The sequence below is a fragment of the Rhinolophus hipposideros genome, assembly GCF_964194185.1.
Source record: "Rhinolophus hipposideros genome assembly, chromosome: 16".
Classification (NCBI taxonomy): domain Eukaryota; kingdom Metazoa; phylum Chordata; class Mammalia; order Chiroptera; family Rhinolophidae; genus Rhinolophus; species Rhinolophus hipposideros.
This window is the reverse complement of record NC_138062.1, coordinates 45997174-46018343: the sequence shown is the minus strand read 5'-3', so window position 1 is coordinate 46018343 and position 21170 is coordinate 45997174. Positions and strand designations below refer to the sequence as shown.

The 21170-nt window shown below is 37.6% G+C and overlaps 1 protein-coding gene across 1 annotated transcript in view; it reads right to left on the bottom strand.

The window, feature by feature from the left end:
• Positions 1-21170, bottom strand: part of CPE (carboxypeptidase E) — a 93966-nt gene that overhangs the window by 9341 nt on the left and 63455 nt on the right. The window contains exons 2-6 of the mRNA XM_081075801.1: positions 18234-18430; positions 16361-16528; positions 7446-7563; positions 5480-5662; positions 1715-1854 (exon numbers count right to left, since the gene is read on the bottom strand). Of these exons, the coding sequence (XP_080931927.1) occupies positions 1715-1854; positions 5480-5662; positions 7446-7563; positions 16361-16528; positions 18234-18430 (806 nt within the window). The remainder of the gene's footprint in view (positions 1-1714; positions 1855-5479; positions 5663-7445; positions 7564-16360; positions 16529-18233; positions 18431-21170) is intronic.

Below are 21170 nucleotides of genomic sequence, written 5' to 3'. Positions count from 1 at the left end.
GGTATTTTATTCTAACAAATAGTGAGATGTTCCAAAATTCTGTATATACCCTATTGGAATGGCTACATAAGTGACTCAGGTAAAGATCTAGGCTGATATCATGAGAAGCGATAAGATATGGTGATTCTGGAATTAGACAGACTGGATTCTGGCTCAGTGACTTCAGGCCACTGTTTAAAGTCTCTGTGCCTCTGATTCCTCTTTTTTAATTCAGGGATGATTCTGACAATACTACTGTGGGGACAGAGCCAGGAGTGCAGTTTCCAGGCTCTCGGCCTCACATAGAAAGGTGCTGGCTCGGGTAGTAAATGGCTATCAACTGTGATTGGATGGCCATCAGCTGTGGCTAGTTGGCCGTCAGTTGTAACCAGTGAGCCATTGGCCACTAATATAACTGCTGTGGCTACGCTAGCAGCAAATGGGGGCTAGCAAGAAGATGGTTGCTGGCAAGCGCAGATTGCAGTTAGGACAGCGGGTTGCAGACAGTGTGGCTCCTGCTTCCTGTATCTCCAACCCAGCCGCCAGCGAGGATATAGTGGTGTGACTCTCCTATTTGTGGCTCTGTGAGGGTTCCTTTTTGGCCTCACCATGTCCTGTGTTCTTATGTGGTGAGCGGGACTAGAGACCCTACATGACACCCTGCATGACAATTACTCTCCTCATAGAGTTGTTGTGAGGATCAAATATATTAATTGCTACATGTAAGGCATTTAGAAGAATGCCTGGGAAACAGTATGTCGTGCGGGGGACCCTGCTTGCTGCGCCATTTGTCATGCGGGGTGGCAGGCGGGGTTTCCTGCAGGGTCTCTGGTCCCGCTCCCCACATAAGAACACAGGACATGGTGAGGCCAAAAAGGAACACCCACAGAGCCATAAGTAGGGGAGTCAAACCAATATATTCTCGTTGGCGGCTGGGCTGGAGACACAGGAAGCAGGATCTACATAATATGCAACCCGCCGTCCTAACAGCAGTCCGTGCTTGCCAGTCACCATCTTCTTTCTAGCCCCCATTTTTTGCTAGCGTAGCCACGGCAGTTATATTAGTGGCCAATGGCTCACTGGTTACAGCTGACAGCCAACTAGCCACAGCTGATGGCCATCCAATCACAGTTGATGGCCATTTACTACCCGAGCCAGCACCTTTCTATGTGAGGCCGAGAGCCTGGAAACTGTTTTCTGGGGCTTTGTCCCCACACAGTAAATGCCCAATAAATTAAGCTCTCATTATTATTATTATTATTACTACCTCAGATTCAGCTGAATTTAGTGTGAGACAAGTGAGACATGCGGGCACAAAATTTAAGGATGCACTTACTTCTAGATGCTGACTCCATACTTGTATGACCCTGAGAATGAATGCCTCACTCACCTCATTCTAACACTGGTCCTGCCTGGGATATCTGACAAGCCCAAGGTGATAAAGGTGGAGAAGGGTCCTAGGATTGCACTTGCTTAGAGCAATATAAGTGAAAAGAGAGTTTTATGTCACATCTCCACAACCCTCCAGTTTAATCATTTCTTAGTGAATATTCGTGAACCACAAAATCCATGAAAAATGAAAGCTTATTTGAACCATTACTGACACATTTTCCAAATGTGGCATCCTCATTCTGGGTCAGATGGATTCCCTAGACTGGGCTCCCCTTAGGAGACTATTGTAAAGCAGGTTTAAATGCTCTTAAATATCCCATTTTACACTGAAAACTGAGTTTACCTGCTCAAGATAGCTAATGAGGGAGTTTTTGTTATCTTCCCAGTAGCTCTTCAAAGTCTCTTCAGGTGGAAACTTTTCACAGCTGAGCTCCACAGTGATCTCGAAGCAATTGCTGCTGAGGTAATTGAAGTCTTGCATTCCTGCCAAGACACCAAAGGGAAAGTCAAAGACTAAAACCCTACACAGGCTGTTCTGCTGAAATGAGAGCCAAGTATAAAAGGTACGCCAACCAGAGCACTTTGGGGAGCTTGTGGGAAACCACAAGGAAAATCGCATGCCGTAGGGACAGAACAACATACTTGGGAGCTTGTTACTACCTTAAAAGCACAAACCCTCTCAGCTTCTTAAGTAATAATTCAGCTTAATGCATTGCTGCTGTAGGGAGCTCAAGCAAGCATTGGCCACAGTCCAGATTGCTGGATTCAGCTTCAAAGAAGACAACAGGGGAATGATATCACCAAAATGGCAAAATTGGAGTCTTCTACTGTTCCCTCCCCAAAGAACACTGATTTTGACAATCACCCATGAATAAAGAGCCTTTTTGAAAGTCCAGGATTCCAATGGAAAATTTCTAGTACACCGTTGGAGCCAAAAAAAAAAAAAAATCCAACATTAAACGTATTGAAGAGAGTAGGAGGAACAGTTTCACTTTACCTTCTCTAAGGTGGCACAGCTCAGTGCCAAAACAGACGTAATTTGTAACATGAAAACATTCAAAAATATAAAACATACTGGTAAAGGTTATTAAATAGTCAGATTCAGAATACTCTAATACTGTAATATTGTGGTGTGTTAATCACTGAACTCTAGTACAAAGGCTAAAGGAAAAATATTAAAAATAATAGTGATTTGTTAATAGATACACAATGTAAAAGGTGTAACCTGTGATACCAAAACACAAAATGTGAGTGGAGGGAGGTAAAAGGGTAAGATTTTGTTAGGATATTACCAATTTAAAATTGACTGTCATGCTATACAATGTTTTATGTAAGCCTCATAGTAACTATAATGCAAAAATCTACAGTAGATTCAAAAAAGTTAAAGATAAAGAAATCAAAGTGTACCACTACAGAAAATCCTCAATTCACACTGGAACAGAGCAAGAAAGGAAGTGAGGGACGAGGGAACTACAAAACAGACAGAAAACAATTAGATGGCATTAGTAAGTCCTTACCTATGCAAGTTACTTTAAATGTAAATAGATTAAAATTTCCAATCAAAAGGCATACAGTGACTGAATGGATAAAAACATAAGACCCAACTATATGAGGGTGTTTTTTGAGAAACTTACAATAGCTTTAAGGACACAAATAGGCTCAAAGTGAAGGGACTAGAAAAAGATATTCCATTAAAATGTAAACCAGAAAAGGACAAGAGTAGCTATCCTCATATCAGGAAAAATATAGTTTAAGTCAAAAAGTGTAATAAGAAACAAAGAAGGCCATTATATTAAGATAAGACAGTCAATACATCAAAGTTTATAAATATCAAAAAAGTATATGCACTCAACACTGGAGCACCTAAATATATATACTAAACAAACACTAACATATCTGATGGAAGAAATAGACAACAATACAATAATAGTAGGGGACTTCAATACCCCACTTTCAACAATAGATAGGTCATCCAGACAGAAAATCAATAAGGCAACAATGGTCTTGAACTATACTTTAGACCACATAAACCCAACAGGCTCATACAGAATATACCATTCAACAGCAGCAGAATACACATTATTCTCAAGCACACATGGAACAATCTCCAGAATAGATCATATGGTAAGTCACAAAACAAGTCTTAGCAAACTTAAAAAGATTGAAATCATACCAAATATCTTTTACAACCACAATGGTATGAAACTAGAAATGATTACAGGAGGGAAACTGGAAAATTCACAAATACATAGAAAAGTAAACAATACACTCCTGAACAACCAATCGGTCAAAGAGGAAATGAGAAACTGAATATCTTCAACAAATGAAAATAGAAATACAACATACAAAAGTTAGGGGCTGCAGCAAAAGCAGTCCTATTGGAGAAGTTTATTGTGATGAATAAGATCTCACAACCAATGACCGATTAATTTGGAGTCACCAAATGCTGGTTCCCGGGCCTCAAGGGAGGACAACCCTGCCTGTAATTTACGTATGCTTGAGGCCCTCCTTCCAATGGCTCAGGTGAAACGTGGCTAGACTGTACCTGGGACCACAACCTTGCTCAGCTCTGTCTCCTTCCTTATTTTCCTCAATAAATTATGAGCACCTAAATCACTGTCTCAGGCTCTGCTTTTAGAAAACCTGACCTAATACACAATTTTATTCACCTCATAGAGAATAAAGAAGGTCAAAGCTGTCTTTTACTGCTTGATTACTGTGAAACATAATCATTAACTATGATTAAAATTTTTAGTAGTATTATTATCATTCTTTTATTGATATAGATTACTTGCTATTCTGTTTACAGAGGGTGCCAAAAAAAGTATACACATTTTAAGAAAGGAAAAAACTGTACTAAAATTGTGATATAATGAATGACGCTAGCATTCATTTGGTTAACGCCATCTTTTGAGTGAACGTCATACTACACAGTGCTACCATAATTCAATACAACTTCAAAAAGTAACACATAGATAACACCTATTAAAATGTGTACATTTTTTGGCACCACCAGTGTAATGCACTACTTGTCCCCCAAAAAGGTAATTCCAAAGGAATTACTAAAGTTTTTTATAAAAATTGAAATGTAAAATACTTCCCATCTGATGAATTTGACACAGTCTAAATCCTAAAACCTGACATAGATCTTATTTCTCAAGCTATTCAGGGGAGTACTAAATTTGATCTAGCCTGATGTAAAATATTAATTAAAACAGAATAAAAATATATCAGAAAGAAAAAAATCAGGAAGAATATTTTTCTCAGGGCATAATTCAACAAAAGAACCATATTCAACCAAAACCCTATAATTAGTGCTGCTACTGCCCTAATTATCTTTTTCTTTTACAGGTGGGCTTAGAAAATTGTTCTTAGTCAAAGAGAGGGGCGGGGGGAAAGCTGTATCAGTGTCTCAATTTCACTCTTCGTTCTTGGTAGAGGCAAGTCTTACACAACTGTGATTGGTCCAGGGAGCCATAAAAATAAAAGCTCTGCATAGTTCATGTTGGGGCAAGGGAACCACGAGAACTGCCTTGGATTTCTAGAAGACGCATCCTCCAGCAGCTGTGCTGTAGTGGGCTTTTCCCTTTCAGACCCCATAAACAGTGAAGAGCTTCCTGATCTAATAGTACTTGTGACAGTAATGAACATAAAATAAATATTTCACATCAAATCATCTCTGTCATTCCATCATTAAAATAAAAACAAAAAAGTTATGTGGACCAAGACAGGCTAATGGCCAAAGCCTGCCCTCTGAAATACACATTTACCTACAGTCAAAACATGACTAAAATAATCAGGACGCTATCTTCTTCCCTAAGGCTAGAATTTGAAAAGTAAGGGTAGTTAACCATATTCAATTTATATTTTCCCACTGGACGTCTTCAATGCATTTCCCTTATCTCTTCAATTCACATCTTGATTTTTAAAAACCAATAAAAATAAAACTATACATAATAATCATTCATGTAGAACACTAATTTTAATGGATGAACTATAGATTCAATCAATTTCCTAGTAACTGAAGAGGACTAAAGATTCTCTATATCCAATTGGTAATTATAAATAAGCCAATATCACATAATCAAGGAGCAAAACGGAAACTCACCACCAGGTACGCTGTACCAAGCAGCTCCATTGGTTGTTCCATCTACAAAGCTGCTATCATCATCATTCTTGCGACATGGTGGCCGATTGGGGTCTGCCATGGGTGGGTTAAAAGAGGAGTATGCACGAGCCAAGCTTTGGAAAATGGCATCATCCGGGCAGGAGCTATATTCATGTGCACTGCCTAGAAAATAAATCCACAAGGTTAAAGAAATGGACACAGACCAAGGAGCACTACATGTTTTCTGAAGGGTAATTCAGCGTTGATCTCCTGCTCATGGCTTTCTCCAGCTGCATCACTATGGGAAAGGTGTGACAGTTTGTAAGTACTCAACAATTATACGTATCTTCCAGGTAACATAACATCCACTGCTAATACCGCAAAGTAAAAATTAAATAGAATGTACATTCTACTTAGGATTCTAAAGCTTCACAAGAAAAGGTGGTAAGCTCACAGTAAATTGGGCCTGGGAGAACAGTAATAAGACATCCATTGTTAAAAATTTTTTTTTAAAGATTTAATTGGGCGAAGGGGAACAGGACTCTATTGGGAACAGTGTGTACTTCCAGGACTTTTTTCCAAATCAAGTTGTTGTCCTTTCAGTCTTAGTTGCGGAGGGCACAGCTCAGCTCCAGGTCCAGTTGCGGTTGCTAGTTGCAGGGGGCGCAGCCCACCATCCCTTGCAGGACTCGAGGAATTGAACTAGCAACCTTGTGGTTAAGAGCCCACTGGCCCATGTGGGAATTGAAACGGCAGCCTTCGGAGTTAGGAGCTTGGAGTTCTAACCGCCTGAGCCACCGGGCCAGCCCCCATTGTTAAAATTTTTAATTTAAAAAACGTATTTGTAAAATTGGCAGTTATAAAATAGATGTAAAGTACAGCCTAGGGAATATAGTCAATAATATTGTGATAACTATGTATAAGTCTAGTTATAGACTTATGGGTACTAGGCTTATCGGGGTGATCACTTTGTAAGGTATATAAATGTCTAATCACTATGTTGTACATCTTTAATTAATGTAATACTGTATGTCAACTGTAATTGAATTTTTTTTATTTTAAAATGTACTTGTACCAACCTCATAGCCACTCATAGCCACTATAAACCAGTGTCACACATACTTTTTAGTATCTGAATTTAGAATTTTAAAAAATCTATGTGTATTATGGAAATAAATAATGTTTTTGATATACTGTATTCTGATTCATGTATTATAAAATATGCCAAGCTTTTAAATTTCCCAGCTATTGACAAACCACAAAATCTGTAAATTTTAATACTCTTTCACCAAAGACTTTCTACAAAACTCAAAGTTTCCAATCCCTAAAATTATCATCCTGTGTTTAAAAGAACTAACTCTTTAAAATCCCCTGAGAATCAAGCCAAAGCAGGAAGCTTCCTGGAGCAACAAAAATGAAGCTGAAAATATCTATCTGGCTAAAGCTTGCTATGCCTGAACTTAACTAAAACCTGTTAGAGAAAATCAAAGCACCACTTTCTTCCCTGACACCTTATAAACAGTTCCAAATGCAAAAGGATGAGAGAACGATAAGACACACGTGGAGATCCACCTGAGGCCCGATAAAGCGCCAAGAGGCTGCCTCCATCTTTAAGCCTCTTGTATACAGACCTATATAACATCCATAATCTCCCCATTTTACCAGGGTCTAAAAGTGCCCCAAGTTCATGACTTCTGTTGTCTCCCTTATTCTTGTTTGAGTATTCTGTCAAGACTACCTTTCTCTTCAGCTAAATATATTTTTTTAAAGTTACAGTCCTCTTCTGCCAAATATACATGCCAATGCTACACGAAACAGGGGACGTTCCTGTTAAACATATGTATTTCTACAGGCAAAGTCACGTTATGACCAGTTTTTTAAAAGAATATTCTAGAAATCATCCTTCAGAGCCTTGTAAAGTAATTGTAACCCTTAAACCAATCAGAGAAGCAGAAAGAATACCTACCACTCCGGGTCTCATCATACGGGTAATTGGCCACAAGGTCTCCTCCGTGGAGATTGGCAGAGAGCACAAAAGGAATATCCATAATCCAGTGAATGATAGCCTTGGTCTCAGGTGCAAGCTGTATGAAAGGTTAGAGATTAAAGATTATAAATTTGGTCATCATTGGTGAGATCATTTGACAAAAAAGACATAGAAAGGGTTTAAAAATACTGAAAGCTGGTCAACTACTTTGTGGTTGCTTTCATAGAAAAAAAAAGATTCCTGTATGAGCAGCATTCCCCATCTCTATCTTCCGCAGACTTACAATAAAAAAATAAAAATTTAACAGTATTTAAATTCCCTTACAAGTTCTACTTTTAAGGGCTGCCAGCTTTTCTCTCTTTGAAAACCAGCATGCAAATCACTTACAAATTTTGGAATATCTCCATCTGATATTTCAGTGTTAATAATAAGTAAAGATAAGACACGGAGAAAATAAAATAGTTGAACCACTGTTAAAGAGAAAACCGCAGGCCCAAAATGGCATCACTTGTGCTAAAGCCTATGATATCAAACCTATATTTTATACCTAAGCTATTGCTATTTCAACCTCTCCCAGACTTCACCGACCAGTCTATGGTCAAGTACTAGTAAAGTGATCTACCAGGTGGGCCCTCTCCTTCATGCAAAGAAAGAAGAGGCGATCTGTATGGAAAAATCCTTGCTGTTGCCTTCCCCCCAAAAGAAGATATCCTGCTCTAAAAATCAATGCTTTCTTTTCTTTTGTTAATAGTTCCCTTGCCCCTTCTTCCTAGAAAAACTTCGCATTTTGTGCAACTCCTTGGAGCACCCTTCTAGTTGCTAGATGGAAGCTACCAGATTCATGAATCACTTAATAAAGTCAATTAGATCTTCAAATTTACTCAATTAAAGTTTGTTTTTTAACACTGCAGAACAGGGTCCTTTCTCTACGGTGGTTCAATTCTAGAAACACATGGTAAATTTTATTTCCAATTTCTGCTTCCTATTTTTCCAATTCCCTTCAACTACTTTAAACACTGTCCCTATAAAAAAATATTAGGCTGGGTCTCTTTCAGAGCTCACTATAAAATACCGATTTACTTTGGGACGATCCTCTTAAATTATAAAACAAAGGCAAAAGTTTCAGGAATTCGTGTTGTCTTTTGAATGATTCAGAACCTTTCATATCTTGGAAGCAAAACAAAGGAGGAAAGAAATTTACAGCAAAAAATTAATCTGGAGCCAAAAGCTTCATATTTTTACGTGATGAGTTTTTAATAGCAACTAGGAAGACTCTCAAATTCCCAAGTACTTCTCTGATTTTATATATATATATATAAAAGCTTTACTGGAGATTCTTTCTGTTCTTTGGGACAGAACATCTAACAGCATGAGTAGGGTTTGATGGTTATAATAATATCTTGTAGTTGTACATCTCTGTTCAATTTATGAGTAGCTCTGACATGCACTAATTTATTGAGCTTCACAACATCCCCATTGGATCGACAAAGATATTCATCCCCATTTCACAGGGAGGAATCTGAAGGTTGGCTGTGTTAATAACACGTGCAAGTTCATACAACTAAAGAATCAATCCAGTCTATGAAACCTGTGCTATTTTTAGTATATGAGCTTTAAAGTATCAAAACTATTCTATTTTTCACATAGGCTACTCATAACTGTGGAAGTGTCATTTAGAATAGGGTGTTATTTTCATTATTATTTGTTTGGTTTATCTTATTTTCACCACACACAAACACACACAAATGTTCACTGTACAAAATGTATAGGAGACAAACACAAAGAAGAAAGTTAAAATTACCAATAATTTTACTACCTAAAGATACCCACTGCTAACATTTTCATGTATCTCTTTCTCAGTCTTTTTCCAATACACTTATATAATTTTTAAAATATTATAATTTATATATCATTTTGTACCCTGCCTTTTTTACTTGATAACACCCATCAAACACCTTTTCGTGTCTCTGAATACCCTTTTAAATTATTATTTTAATGGCTGAGTAGTCTGCAATGCATGTTCATTCTTAAACTTAAACAAAATAATAGCTAGTACTTATTAAACTTTCTGTGACACACTGAATTCTCACATCCACTCTATGAGATTGGGCTACAGGTGTCCCCATTTTACCATTAAACTCAGGCACAGAAATGTCAGGGAACAGCATGGGGCCACTCAGTTTAGAGGTGGAAGAGCCTGGACTCAAACCCAGCCAGTCTGGCTCCAGAGCCATTGCAATGGCACTAGCAATCTCCAATTGTTAGGAGGGGTTGCAAGGAAATGGGGCGATGTCCGCCAAAGGGTACAAACGTTCAGTCATATAATGAATAAGCTCTGGGGATCGAATGTGCATCATAGTGACTTAATACTGTATTATATACCTGAAATTTGCTAAGAGAGTAAATCACAAGTGTTCTCACCACACACACACACACACACACACACACACAAAAGAAACTATGTGAGGAGATAGACATGCTAATTAATTTGGTTGTAGTAATCGTTTCATAATGTATATATATACATACATATATATATATATATATACATATATATATATAAATTCATCATGCTGAACACTTAAAATATATACAATTTTTGTCAATTAGACCCCAGTAAAGTTGGGAAAAACGTCTCCAAAGATTGGGTACTGGGTTGTTTACATATAAAAGAAAAATTACTGCAAACATCTTTGCAGCTATTCTTCGTGCAGATCTATATTTGCCATACAGAAATCTCTAGAAATGAAATGAATTGACCAAAAGCTAAGCACATTTTAAAATTTGATAAAATGTATCCCAAACTGCTTCTCTGTAAGATACAATATACCCAGCAACAGTATGTTAAACTTTCCATTTCTAATCATTCCTATCAATATTGTATATGTTTTTTAAGCTTGTCTCTTTGATACATGACAAGTAGAATTTTTAAAATTTGCATTCTTTGATTAACTAATAAAAACAGAATTTTTTTTTATGTTTAATGACCATTTATATTTTTTCTTCAATAATATATTTATACATGGTTTAGCTGATTTTTCTATAGAAATGTATATCTTTTCTTATTAATTTGCAAGAGTTGTTTACTTAGTAAAAACATTAATCCTGTATCTTACCACAGATTATAAATATTTTCCAAGTATGCCATTTGCCTTTTAAATTTAATAATAATTAAAATACAGAACATTAAGATATTTATGTTGTCAAACCTAAGGATCATTTTTTTATGGTCTCTTCCTTTCCTATTTCATTCATTCATTCATTCATTCAATTACTATTAAGTGGCCATCATGTGCCAGTTTCTACATAAGTGATTTAAAAAGTTCAATACCCCTCCAAAAATTATATATTTACCAAAGTTTTATTTAACTAGGTTCATACATTTTAAATTGTAATATCTCTAGATTTTATTTTGCTCTATGCTGACATTTGTGAGATGGATTTGTCTCAATTCCATTTATTGAACAATACATTCTTTCCATAATAATAGACATAATTAAATTTGTTTCTAGAGTTCAAGTTAATTTCAATTAAGTCCAGCTTAAATTTTGATTTAAATCAACCTAAAAATAACTCCTATAGGAGATTTTAAAAATCTATAATGTGCATGCTTTTTTTGTATTGAATGTATGGTTGATTAGGCCCAATTGCTCAAAATGGCATTAATATTATATGATAGGAGTTTAAAACACATCCTTCTACAATATTCTATTCAAAAGTTTTTCTTTTACAACTGAATTTATTTTCAGTCCTCTTCCTTGTACACCCCCCTCATTTTCTCTATTTATTATACTCAAACCTTATGATTGGTACTGACAAATATTTCAATGAGTTCAGAAGAGACAGAAATCTCTGTGATTTGGAGAATCACTAAGGACTTCAGGAAGGAGGTGGAACTTCGCTATGTCTCAGGAAAAAAAAAAAAGGATTTAGGTAAGAGGAGAAGGGAGACAAGAGTGGTAAAAATAAGGAAGGAGGGCAGTACACACGTAAGCAAATACTCCCTGGGCGAAGGGTTAGTTAGCCTCAGGAGGCAAAGCCATTATGCAGCAGGCTGTACTCTGAATTTATTATTCAACTGAAATGGTTCAAAATGGTGTGCATGGCATGCTTCCATTTATTTATAGCTTGATACATGCATAAAATATAATTTTGGAGGATGCAAAGCAAAATGTGAATGGTGGTCATCTAAGATTATAGGCCAATAGGTTATTTTTCTCCTTGTTTATGTTTGCTTTATTTTTGCGTTTGTAATAAAATACTAATTCTGTAATTAAATATTTTTTAAAGAAACTGTGTTTTGAAACAATTTTAAAGATATAGTTCTGGATACACAAAGTCTTGTGGGACTAGTAGGCCTGGCCTACTTTTAGTTCTGACAGGCACACTGCTGCTAACATACATGTTACCGGTATGCTCAAAAGTAATCAAGCAAATTCCAAATTTTAAGTCCTTAATTTGATAAATTAAACTAAGTTTCTCTTTGAGTATAGAGTCTTTTAAGCAAACTTAATGCTGTGACCCCCCTAGGTGATGTAATTATATATTTAAATGATCCATAGAGAAGCTTCTGGAGCACCCTATGGTCAAGCTCTTAACAGAATCTAGGGCCTATCTTTAAAATTTCCATTTAAAGACTAAATATAGCTGAAATCTTATGCTTTCCAATTAGATGGCATTGGCTCTTAAAATATATTAAAGCTATATTTATTCTGTTTTCTTCACAACTCTAGCCATTAAAGACAAGTATAAATTTAATAAAATTATTTGCTTTATTTTAATCCACTCTGTTTCCAGGCCAAGGCTCGCGTTCCAAGCCCAGATGGCAATGGAAGTGACCCAACTGAAGAGCTCAAGAAACAACTTAGCGGGAAGAACTGCAGGAGAGCAAGAGAGCTTATATTCAGAGAGGTTCAGGAGAGCAAGAAGAGCACCCGGAGAGCTTGGTAAAAATATCGATTCCTTTCCATCACCCACCCTTGCAGCATACACACCCCACACCTCCTCAGTGGGAACCCACAGAAATCTGCATTTTTAAACTCTGGTTCCTAGCACACCAAACAGAAACCTTGAAATTTAAAAAACATTCTAAGGGATATAGATATTAGGCTGAGAAGGGGAAGGGGGAGAGGGAGAATGTGTAGTACCATTAATGAAATGCCGATCATGTCTAGTACCAGGCTGGGTCTAAACACTGTCTCAGTCTTAATGACAAAGCTGGAAAAAGAAGAAAATGAGCCAGATGTGGGCGATATCATCCCGTGATGATTTAGCAGGTTTACTGAAGATTTAACGTAATGCAAACAAAGCTTGCTTCTGTTCCAGACAAGACACTAAACTTCAATTTTTATATATTTCTCTTTAATTTACTTTTACCCAGAAAAAGTATTGGCATTGAAATTTTTTAACAAATCTTTTTTTATATAAAAGCTATATGTATGGTTTTTTTAACATTTTGAAAGTCCCATGAACGTGCATCTTTTAAATAAGTATGGCTTCAATTAGAAATGTGAAGACATCTAATATAGAGATCGTACAAGTATGATACAGGTTCAGTTGGGAAAGAGGAAGGTAGCGCTGGCTGAATAAAAGCGGCACTTGCATAAAGGCTGCCAATCAAATATCCTGTCAACATGAGTTTATTTCTCGATTCTTCTATGATAGGTGACAGGAATTATTTTTCCCATTTCTTAGATTTAACAAAGACAGCATAGGCAGGTTAATGCAAGCCCTGGGGAAAGTATGTGTGCTAACATCGGCACTGGGCTTTTATAACAGTTTTTCATTGTTGTCCAACCCTTATAGTTTATCACACGGCACTGCCCTCTTTTCACCTCTCATTACCCCAGCCCATCCCCAGCCCTCTGCCTTTCCAGCTCCCCCACCCCTCCCAAAAATGGGGGGGCTGAAGAACTGCAAATGCATCTGTGACTCAGAAGCAGGAATGTTTCAGTCACTCACTTACCAGGTCTTGCCAGAATCCTCAGCCCGTGGCAGCCCTTCTCTCATACCGGGCCCCACTTGTAAGCTCAGCCCAGGTTTCTGGAATGAATCCTAAGTACCGGCAGGAGGTTTTAAGAACTTCAGACCAGAAATCTGGGACTCCCTAGTTCCTGAGTCCTCTACCCCGTGTCCCAAGCACACAATGCATGCTCTCTGGAACTCCAGCTGTTGATGTTCAATGGCTACATTTTTCAGATATTGTGATTTGCTTGCCAGATTGGAATGCATCATTCATAACAGGCCCTCAGCTTACTACCATGTTTCCCCGAAAATAAGTCCTAGCTGGACCATGAGCTCTAATGCATCTTTTGGAGCAAAAATTAATATAAGACCCAGTATTACATTATTATATTGCATTGCATTGCATTGCATTGCATTGCATTATATTATATTATATTATATTATATTATATTATATTAAAGACCCGGTCTTATAGTAAAATAAGACCAGGTCTTATATTAATTTTTGCTCCCAAAGACGCATTAGAGCTGATTGTCTGACTAGGTCTTATTTTCGGGGAATCATGGTATGTGTCAGACTGAAATATGAATTCTAATTCCTGTAATCAAGGGAAACAAATCTAGAATCAAAGGGAAACACAGCTATCTAAACAAATAATTATAATATAACATACATAATCAGTTCCATGTAACCATAAGCACCATACTGGAAGCATGTAGTATATACAAAGAACATAAAGACAGGCTTAACAGGATCTGTCTGGAATAGCAGAGGCAGGCTTCACAGAAAAGGTGACATGGAAAGAAAGGAAAAGCATTCTAGACAGTTGGAACAGTAACACACAGGAAGAATTTTCACCTAAAATTCTTAGAAAATGGTACGGTTAGGTAGCACAAAGGAGTTGGTGGATGACGGTACCTGGAATATCAGAGCCAGATTAAGGACCAGGCCAGTCAGCAGGTGCCAGGGAAAACTGAAAGGGAAAACTGAAAGATCCTGGAACTACAATCAAATGGAAAAAAGTGTACTTTCCAAGTTCTCACTTAGAAAAGGTACTAGAAGCAGTTGATAACCAGAGTAGAACTGCCTGGGATAATAGAAGAGGAACTGAAAGCTGCCAATCGCAGTTTTTCTCACCTTTCCTCCACGAAGGGCTCTATCTCTCCTCCAAGTAACTGAAAACAATGTTCAAACAATATTGGTTTGTAGGAGCACCAAATGTTTAGTGGCTGTGTCAACGTGTCCATCTAACCCTGAGGTTCATAACAGAAAGTACTGCGAAATTATTCTGAAACGATAATGATAGTTCTGGGTCCTGACCTTAAGTACTCTATATGTAGTAACTCATTCGATCTTTATAACCACCCTATGAGATAATTGTCTCCACATTTCAGATGAAGATGTAGAGGCACAAAGTGGTTAAATAACTTTCTGAAACTCACAAAGAAAAGTATGGAGCCAGGATTTGAACCGTGACGGCTCACTCCAGAGTCTCCATGCTAAATTGTCACACAATTCTGCTATATTGAGTTTTTTGGTTTGTTTTGGTTTGGTTTTTTTTAGGGGAACAGGAATTAATTGGGGAACTTCCAGGACTTTTTTTCCAAGTCAAGTTGATGTCCTTTCAGTCTTAGTTGTGGAGGGCGCAGCTCAGCTCCAGGTCCAGTTGCCGTTTCTAGTTGCAGGGGACACAGCCCACCATCCCTTGTGGGAGTCGAACCGGCAACTTTGTGGTTGAGAGGATGCGCTCCAACCAACTGAGCCATCCGGGAGCTCAGCAGCAGCTCAGCTCAAGGTGCCATGTTCAATCTTAGTTGCAGGGGGTGCTGCCCACCATCCCTTGTGGGACTCGAGGAGTTGAACCGGCAACCTTGTGGTTGAGAGCCCACTGGGCCATGTGGGATTCAAACCAGCAGCCTTCAGAGTTAGGAGCACGGAGCTCCAACCACCTGAGCCACCGGGCCAGCCCCTATGCTGAGTTTTTACTTTATCCTCTGAGCTGTGAGAGTTGACAAGTTTTTAAGCAACAGAGCAATAATTTCTGTGCGAAGATCACTCTGGAGGAATTCGAGAAAACTGCATGGAGTAGGAGAAGCTGAACCCAAAGCAAGAATAAGGGGCTACTGCACTCATCAGAGCAGGAGATGATGGGGACCTGACCTAAGACAGTGGAGTGAGTTTACGGAGAAGGGGAAGACTAGACAGGGGTCAGGGAGGTTAAATCACTGATTTGGTAACTAATTGCTGGTGACAGCAATGAAAAACATTGAGGCCGTGATGATCGGGTAAATGAGAAAACAGTGTTTTCTTACGGAAAATGTTTTATTTTGGTCATGCTGAGCTTGTGGCTCTGGGTGCCACGAGATAAAGAGACTCCAAAGCAAGTAAAATAGAGAAATAGAGCTCCATGGGTGAGCTGGAGTTAGAGATTTGGATCTGGGAGACATTAAAGGTACAGGAAAGAACGGGAACCTAGGGAAAGACATAAGGGCAGCACATGGGACCCTGAAAGCCAAATTTAAGCCAAGGTAGAATTAGCAGGAAAAGAAACCGAACAGTGATTGGAAAGGCAGTAGAAGAGGCAGGAGAAAGTGGAATTGTGCAAAGCAAGGGAGGAGAAAGTTCTGGAAAAGAAGAAAAAGATCAATAGTGTGAAATGCAATGGAGAAGCCAATCCGATGTTCTGATAAAGGGCCTTACAAAGGGGTATGATGCCTTTCTAAGACTCTTACAACTGGGTTCCACTCTGCTATCCCCACCCCAAACTCATACCCCAAATACCCAAATATCAAGGCTCAGCCTTTGCAGCCTTGACTTTCACAGCCGTAGTTAAATAACCAACACATGTTTTATTATGTATTATGTATTACTAGAACACATTTCCTTAGGCTAGAGGACAGAACCCCAGAAAAACTTTACATTTTCTTTACCTTTGTGTTTTGATCCACAATTTTCTTCAGATTTTTCAACAGATGATTATTGGGACCACCTTCTTTCTCATTAACATAAACTATCCTATCCAGGTCGGGAAAGTTCCGGTTCAGATCTATTCCCTGGGCATTGCTTCGACCCACAAACCAGTCCTTGAGCTCACCAGGCTGAAAAAATTAGAAAATAAAAAGTTATCAGTCAATTATTATTATTGTTGCTATGTGTTTAAGGTCTCCACTAATTTTAAAAATAATTTATTAAGGTTAAATATTTATTATCCTCCCATAATGGCATTCTCACTACTTTAGTGATATAACCATGAAGGAGTCAGACTTAAAATAATTTTTATGGATATTTTGAAAATATTTTCAATAAATAATATTTTAAATGTTAATAAAAACATTTAAAAGATATTTATCATCGAATTTCAAAAAAGTCAGTATATATTAGCTGGTAATAGATGACATGTTTCAAGGCACACCACTCTATACGGAGGTTTCAATAAAATATTCATTGCCTCTGCAAATCACAGCAATCTGGTTTTCAATACTCAAGAAAATAAACTACTAAATAAGACCAGAAGCTTAAAATGAGTTTAACATGAATTATTTATATATTAATAATAATATACCTCCCTCTCATAGTCCTCGTAAAAAAAATATGAGCTCTAGATCAAAAGTTCTAGAGTTCTGTAAGTTGAAAAATTTCTGTTCAACTTTAAACCCTTCATTTCACTAATGGTATAACTGGAAATATAATGAATTTCCAATATATTCAATTATATTCCATAATGCAGATTTTTTATTTTACTATTAAGTTATATCAAATCTATGATATAGAGATAATTTCCATATTCCTGAGATCATGTAAGCTCAGATACCTGAGACTGTGAAGAATAAAAATATATAAGATAGAAAACAGCAAGGATAATCTTTTATCCATCTGTCTTACGGTTCTGAATATCACCTTAAAATATCAAATAATTTAGTTCTCTATGTTACTAGAATTCTTCTCTCACAACTTCAGAAATTCTATCAGTGTTATACTTATTTATAGAAATTCACCGCCTGGGTTTCTTACAATGTCAGGTTACTTAAACTATCAGGTTACTGGATCTTTTATATTTAAGGTACAAATTGACTTCTTAACCATACATAAACATACAAAATTATACTTTAATATGCTCCTGTAAAGTAAGAAAATTATTTCAAACCGTTGAAAAAGCCAATATAATGTCTGTTGTCCACTACTGTCCAAACAAAAAGGGAACACATACTATATACCTTCTCTTAAAACATCATTACTTTCCAGCTTCTCTAACAATGAAAATGTACTAAATTAATTTTAGTTTAGAGATGGGAGGGTTTTTGTTGTGAGTTTGCTTTTTTTTGTTGTTTAGTTTTTTACTTTACTCATCGTACAGGATTAAATATAAACATCAGTGAAATATTGATCTGGCCCAAATCTTTCTTCCTTGGTTTCAGTAGAGGGCGCTATGACATCAGCTCATTTCGATACAGCAGTGATATTACTCTTCAATACATGGCAGTCATTACACGTAGATTTTTAGGTTGAAATTTATCAAGTCACGAACATGGATGAGTGAATATGATTTAACAACACAAGAAAAACATTAATAAATACTGACTTACTAACAACATTTTTCATGTGCCATCTCTGCTGAAGAAACTCTCACCCATCATCCCTTACCTTTTTAATTTTCTTCTTACCAGCAAGTTGGATGACATGACTTATATCCTCCACATCACCATCTGTAAGCTTTATGTGAGTGCATTACTTGAAGATAAGCCCGTAGATACAAATATACAAAATGAAGAAAGCATGCCCTGTTCTGAGCTGGCTCACACTCACCTGAGATGCTGCCTTCTCAAAGCCGTCGGGGTTCAGGGAAGGCATGATGTGGATCCGAGTGTTGTGGATGAGCTTGACGATCGTCTCGTTGCCCTTTTGGTATTCATTGCACAGGTACTGGGCCAGGAAAATGAGCAGTTCCCGTCCAACAGCCTCATTACCATGCATATTCCCAATGTATTTAAATTCAGGCTCACCTAAAAGACCAAAAACAGATAGTATTAGACACACTTTCTACAGCACCAAATAGAAGGCAAATGACATACAGTGCCAAAAATTCTGTATAGCTACTAATGTATTACATAGCTGACAACTTCTTTGCCCTCTAGAATTGGTGTCTCAGAAATCTTCCTTAAATATCAAAATACTCCAAATGCCCCTTCTATTCTTCTATTTCTCTCTCCCCAGTTACACACTTGTTATGGACTGAGTTGTGTCTCCCAAATTCATATGTTGAAGCCTTAACCTCCAGTATGACTGTATTTGGAGATAGAACTTTTAAGGAGGTAGTTAGGGTTCAGTGGGATCATAATCCAACAAGACTGGTGTCCTTATAAGAAGAGGAAGAGACACTGGAGATCTCTCTCATCTCTCTCTCCCCATGTGCATGGAGAAAAGGCCATGTGAGGACACAGCAAGAAGGAGGCCGCCTGTAAGCCAGGAAGAGTGGTCTTATCAGAAACCAACCCTGCTGACATCTTGATCTTGGACTTGCAGCTTCTAGAACTGTGAGAAAATAAATTAAGCCACCCAGTCTGTGGTACTTTGCTATGGCAGCCTGAGCAGGCAAACACACCACCTCACCCAAATTACTAATAATATTAGATTGGTGCAACAGTAAGTGCGGTTTAAAAGGTTAAAAATAATTGCAAAAACCACAATTGCTTTTGCACCAACATAATACATAGTGTGTGTCCTATTGGTTAATCACTGAACTTTGTATGTTTTCTCATTTAGTCTTCACCAAACACCTAAAAGTAGGTATTATTATCCATCTCTATTTTAAGATGAGCAAACTGAAGTTCAGACTGCTTAAGAGGCCTGACCACAGTTACACAGCCATGAAGCCAGGATTCAAATGCTTATCTTCTCATTTGTTAAAAGGCAATGCTTTTTGTTTTCTTTAACCATAGTGATTAAAAGCATTAACTTTTGCAGCCAGACTATGTGGGTTCAAATCCTAGCACCCATTCTTATTGGCTGGTCTTGAGCAAGTTCTTCAGCTATGTGGTTTTGTTCCCCGTCTATAAATGAGGTGATAGATTCTACCTCATAAGGTTACTATAAGAGCTAAGTGAAATAATGAGTGTAAATGCTTAGACTGCCTGGTAAAGAACAAGTACTATGTGTTTGCTATAATTATTTCATTATTATTATTATTATTATTATTACATGAAATTATCTTGTCATTGTGAGGTGATTTAGCACACATACTCTAGTTTTCTCTTCACAACAGTCCACTAAAATGTGGAAGACAGATATTTATATCATCCTCATGGTACAAATGCAGCTCAAAGAGGATCAGTTTTGCTGAAGGGCTCAGAATTCAAACATAAATCACTGTTGCCTGTTTCTGCCGCTCTCCATTGCATTTTAGCAGGAGTAAAAAAAAAAAAATTGCAGAGCAGAACAGCAAAGTAATCTTAGTTAATCCTGTTCCTCTGCTCCTTTTTGCTTCATCCATCCCACAGGCCCTACTTCTGCGATGCAAAGGATTCTCCCCTTTGCAGAATCACTAGGACTGCTCACTCCTGGTAAAATAAAAGAAGTTGGAATTATTTTTCTCCTGGAAATATGTTATCTAAATATTCTTGGCATGAGGTTCCTGAGTGTGTGATTTCAGTGATTGCAAACCACGTCCTATGTGACCGACCTCTCCGCCTGAGCTTAAACTGATCTTAAGTCTAAGGATAAGATGGGAGCAGGATCAGTGCTATTTATATGCTCCTCATTTCTTTTTTACTTTCAGGGCAAGTCTCTAATAAAACTACCTCCTAGAGACTTGCCCAGAAGGTATGTGAGAAAAGATGATTTCATGGCTTCTGATTTCAAAAGTCATTAAGAACCTTCTTCCTTTCCGTCAAATCCCTGTGCTTTATACCTTCCCCTTACAGGATGCATTCATTTGATTGAGACACAGGAGAAACTGGAGCCATCCATTAAGAAAATAGAGACACAATAGCCAGAGGGATATCAGAAGCCTGCTTCACAAAGTTATTTGAGAAGATTGCACTGTGTGGAAGCATTCCGCTCCTGCTCCCTTACTTAACCCAACACAGCTTTGAAGCTTCAGTCATTCAAAAGAGCTTGGTCCACAACCAAGAGAAGATGAGCACCCTGAGATTTTTCTATTACTTCTCTAGATTTAAAAAAATCCAATGGGATTTATAGATGATGTAATACAGAATTGTACACCTGAAATTATGTAATTTCATTAACAATTGTCACCCCAATAAATAAATAAAAAAACTTCACTCATTTAAAAGAGAAACAGCAAATTCATAGTCACTGAGCGCCCTGCCCTCCCCCCACCACCACCACCACCTCCACCGCCACCGCCAATGCTTTGTTTGGCTGTCACAGTATATTTTGTATTTGAATTTGAACACTTTGGGATCGATCATGCTCTCCCAGTTCTGCCACAGGTAGCATCACTCCCTATTCTGCTTTACTTAGTCATGTTTGCAACTCATAATTTTCAAATTCAGAAAATTTCCAGTATGGTTTTGCCTCTTCACCTCTGTAGGAAATTGCTCTCAGGAACAAATCTCCCCCAATATGTCTATTATATTTGTGAGGGACCGTAATAACAATGACAATAGCAATGCTGTCGGTTTACATGAAGATAGGACTGTAAAGGTCATTTTATAGAAGATAGTAATGTATGGAAATAAAATACAAAGCACATATGGCTTAGCAAAGGAAAAGGCAAGTGTA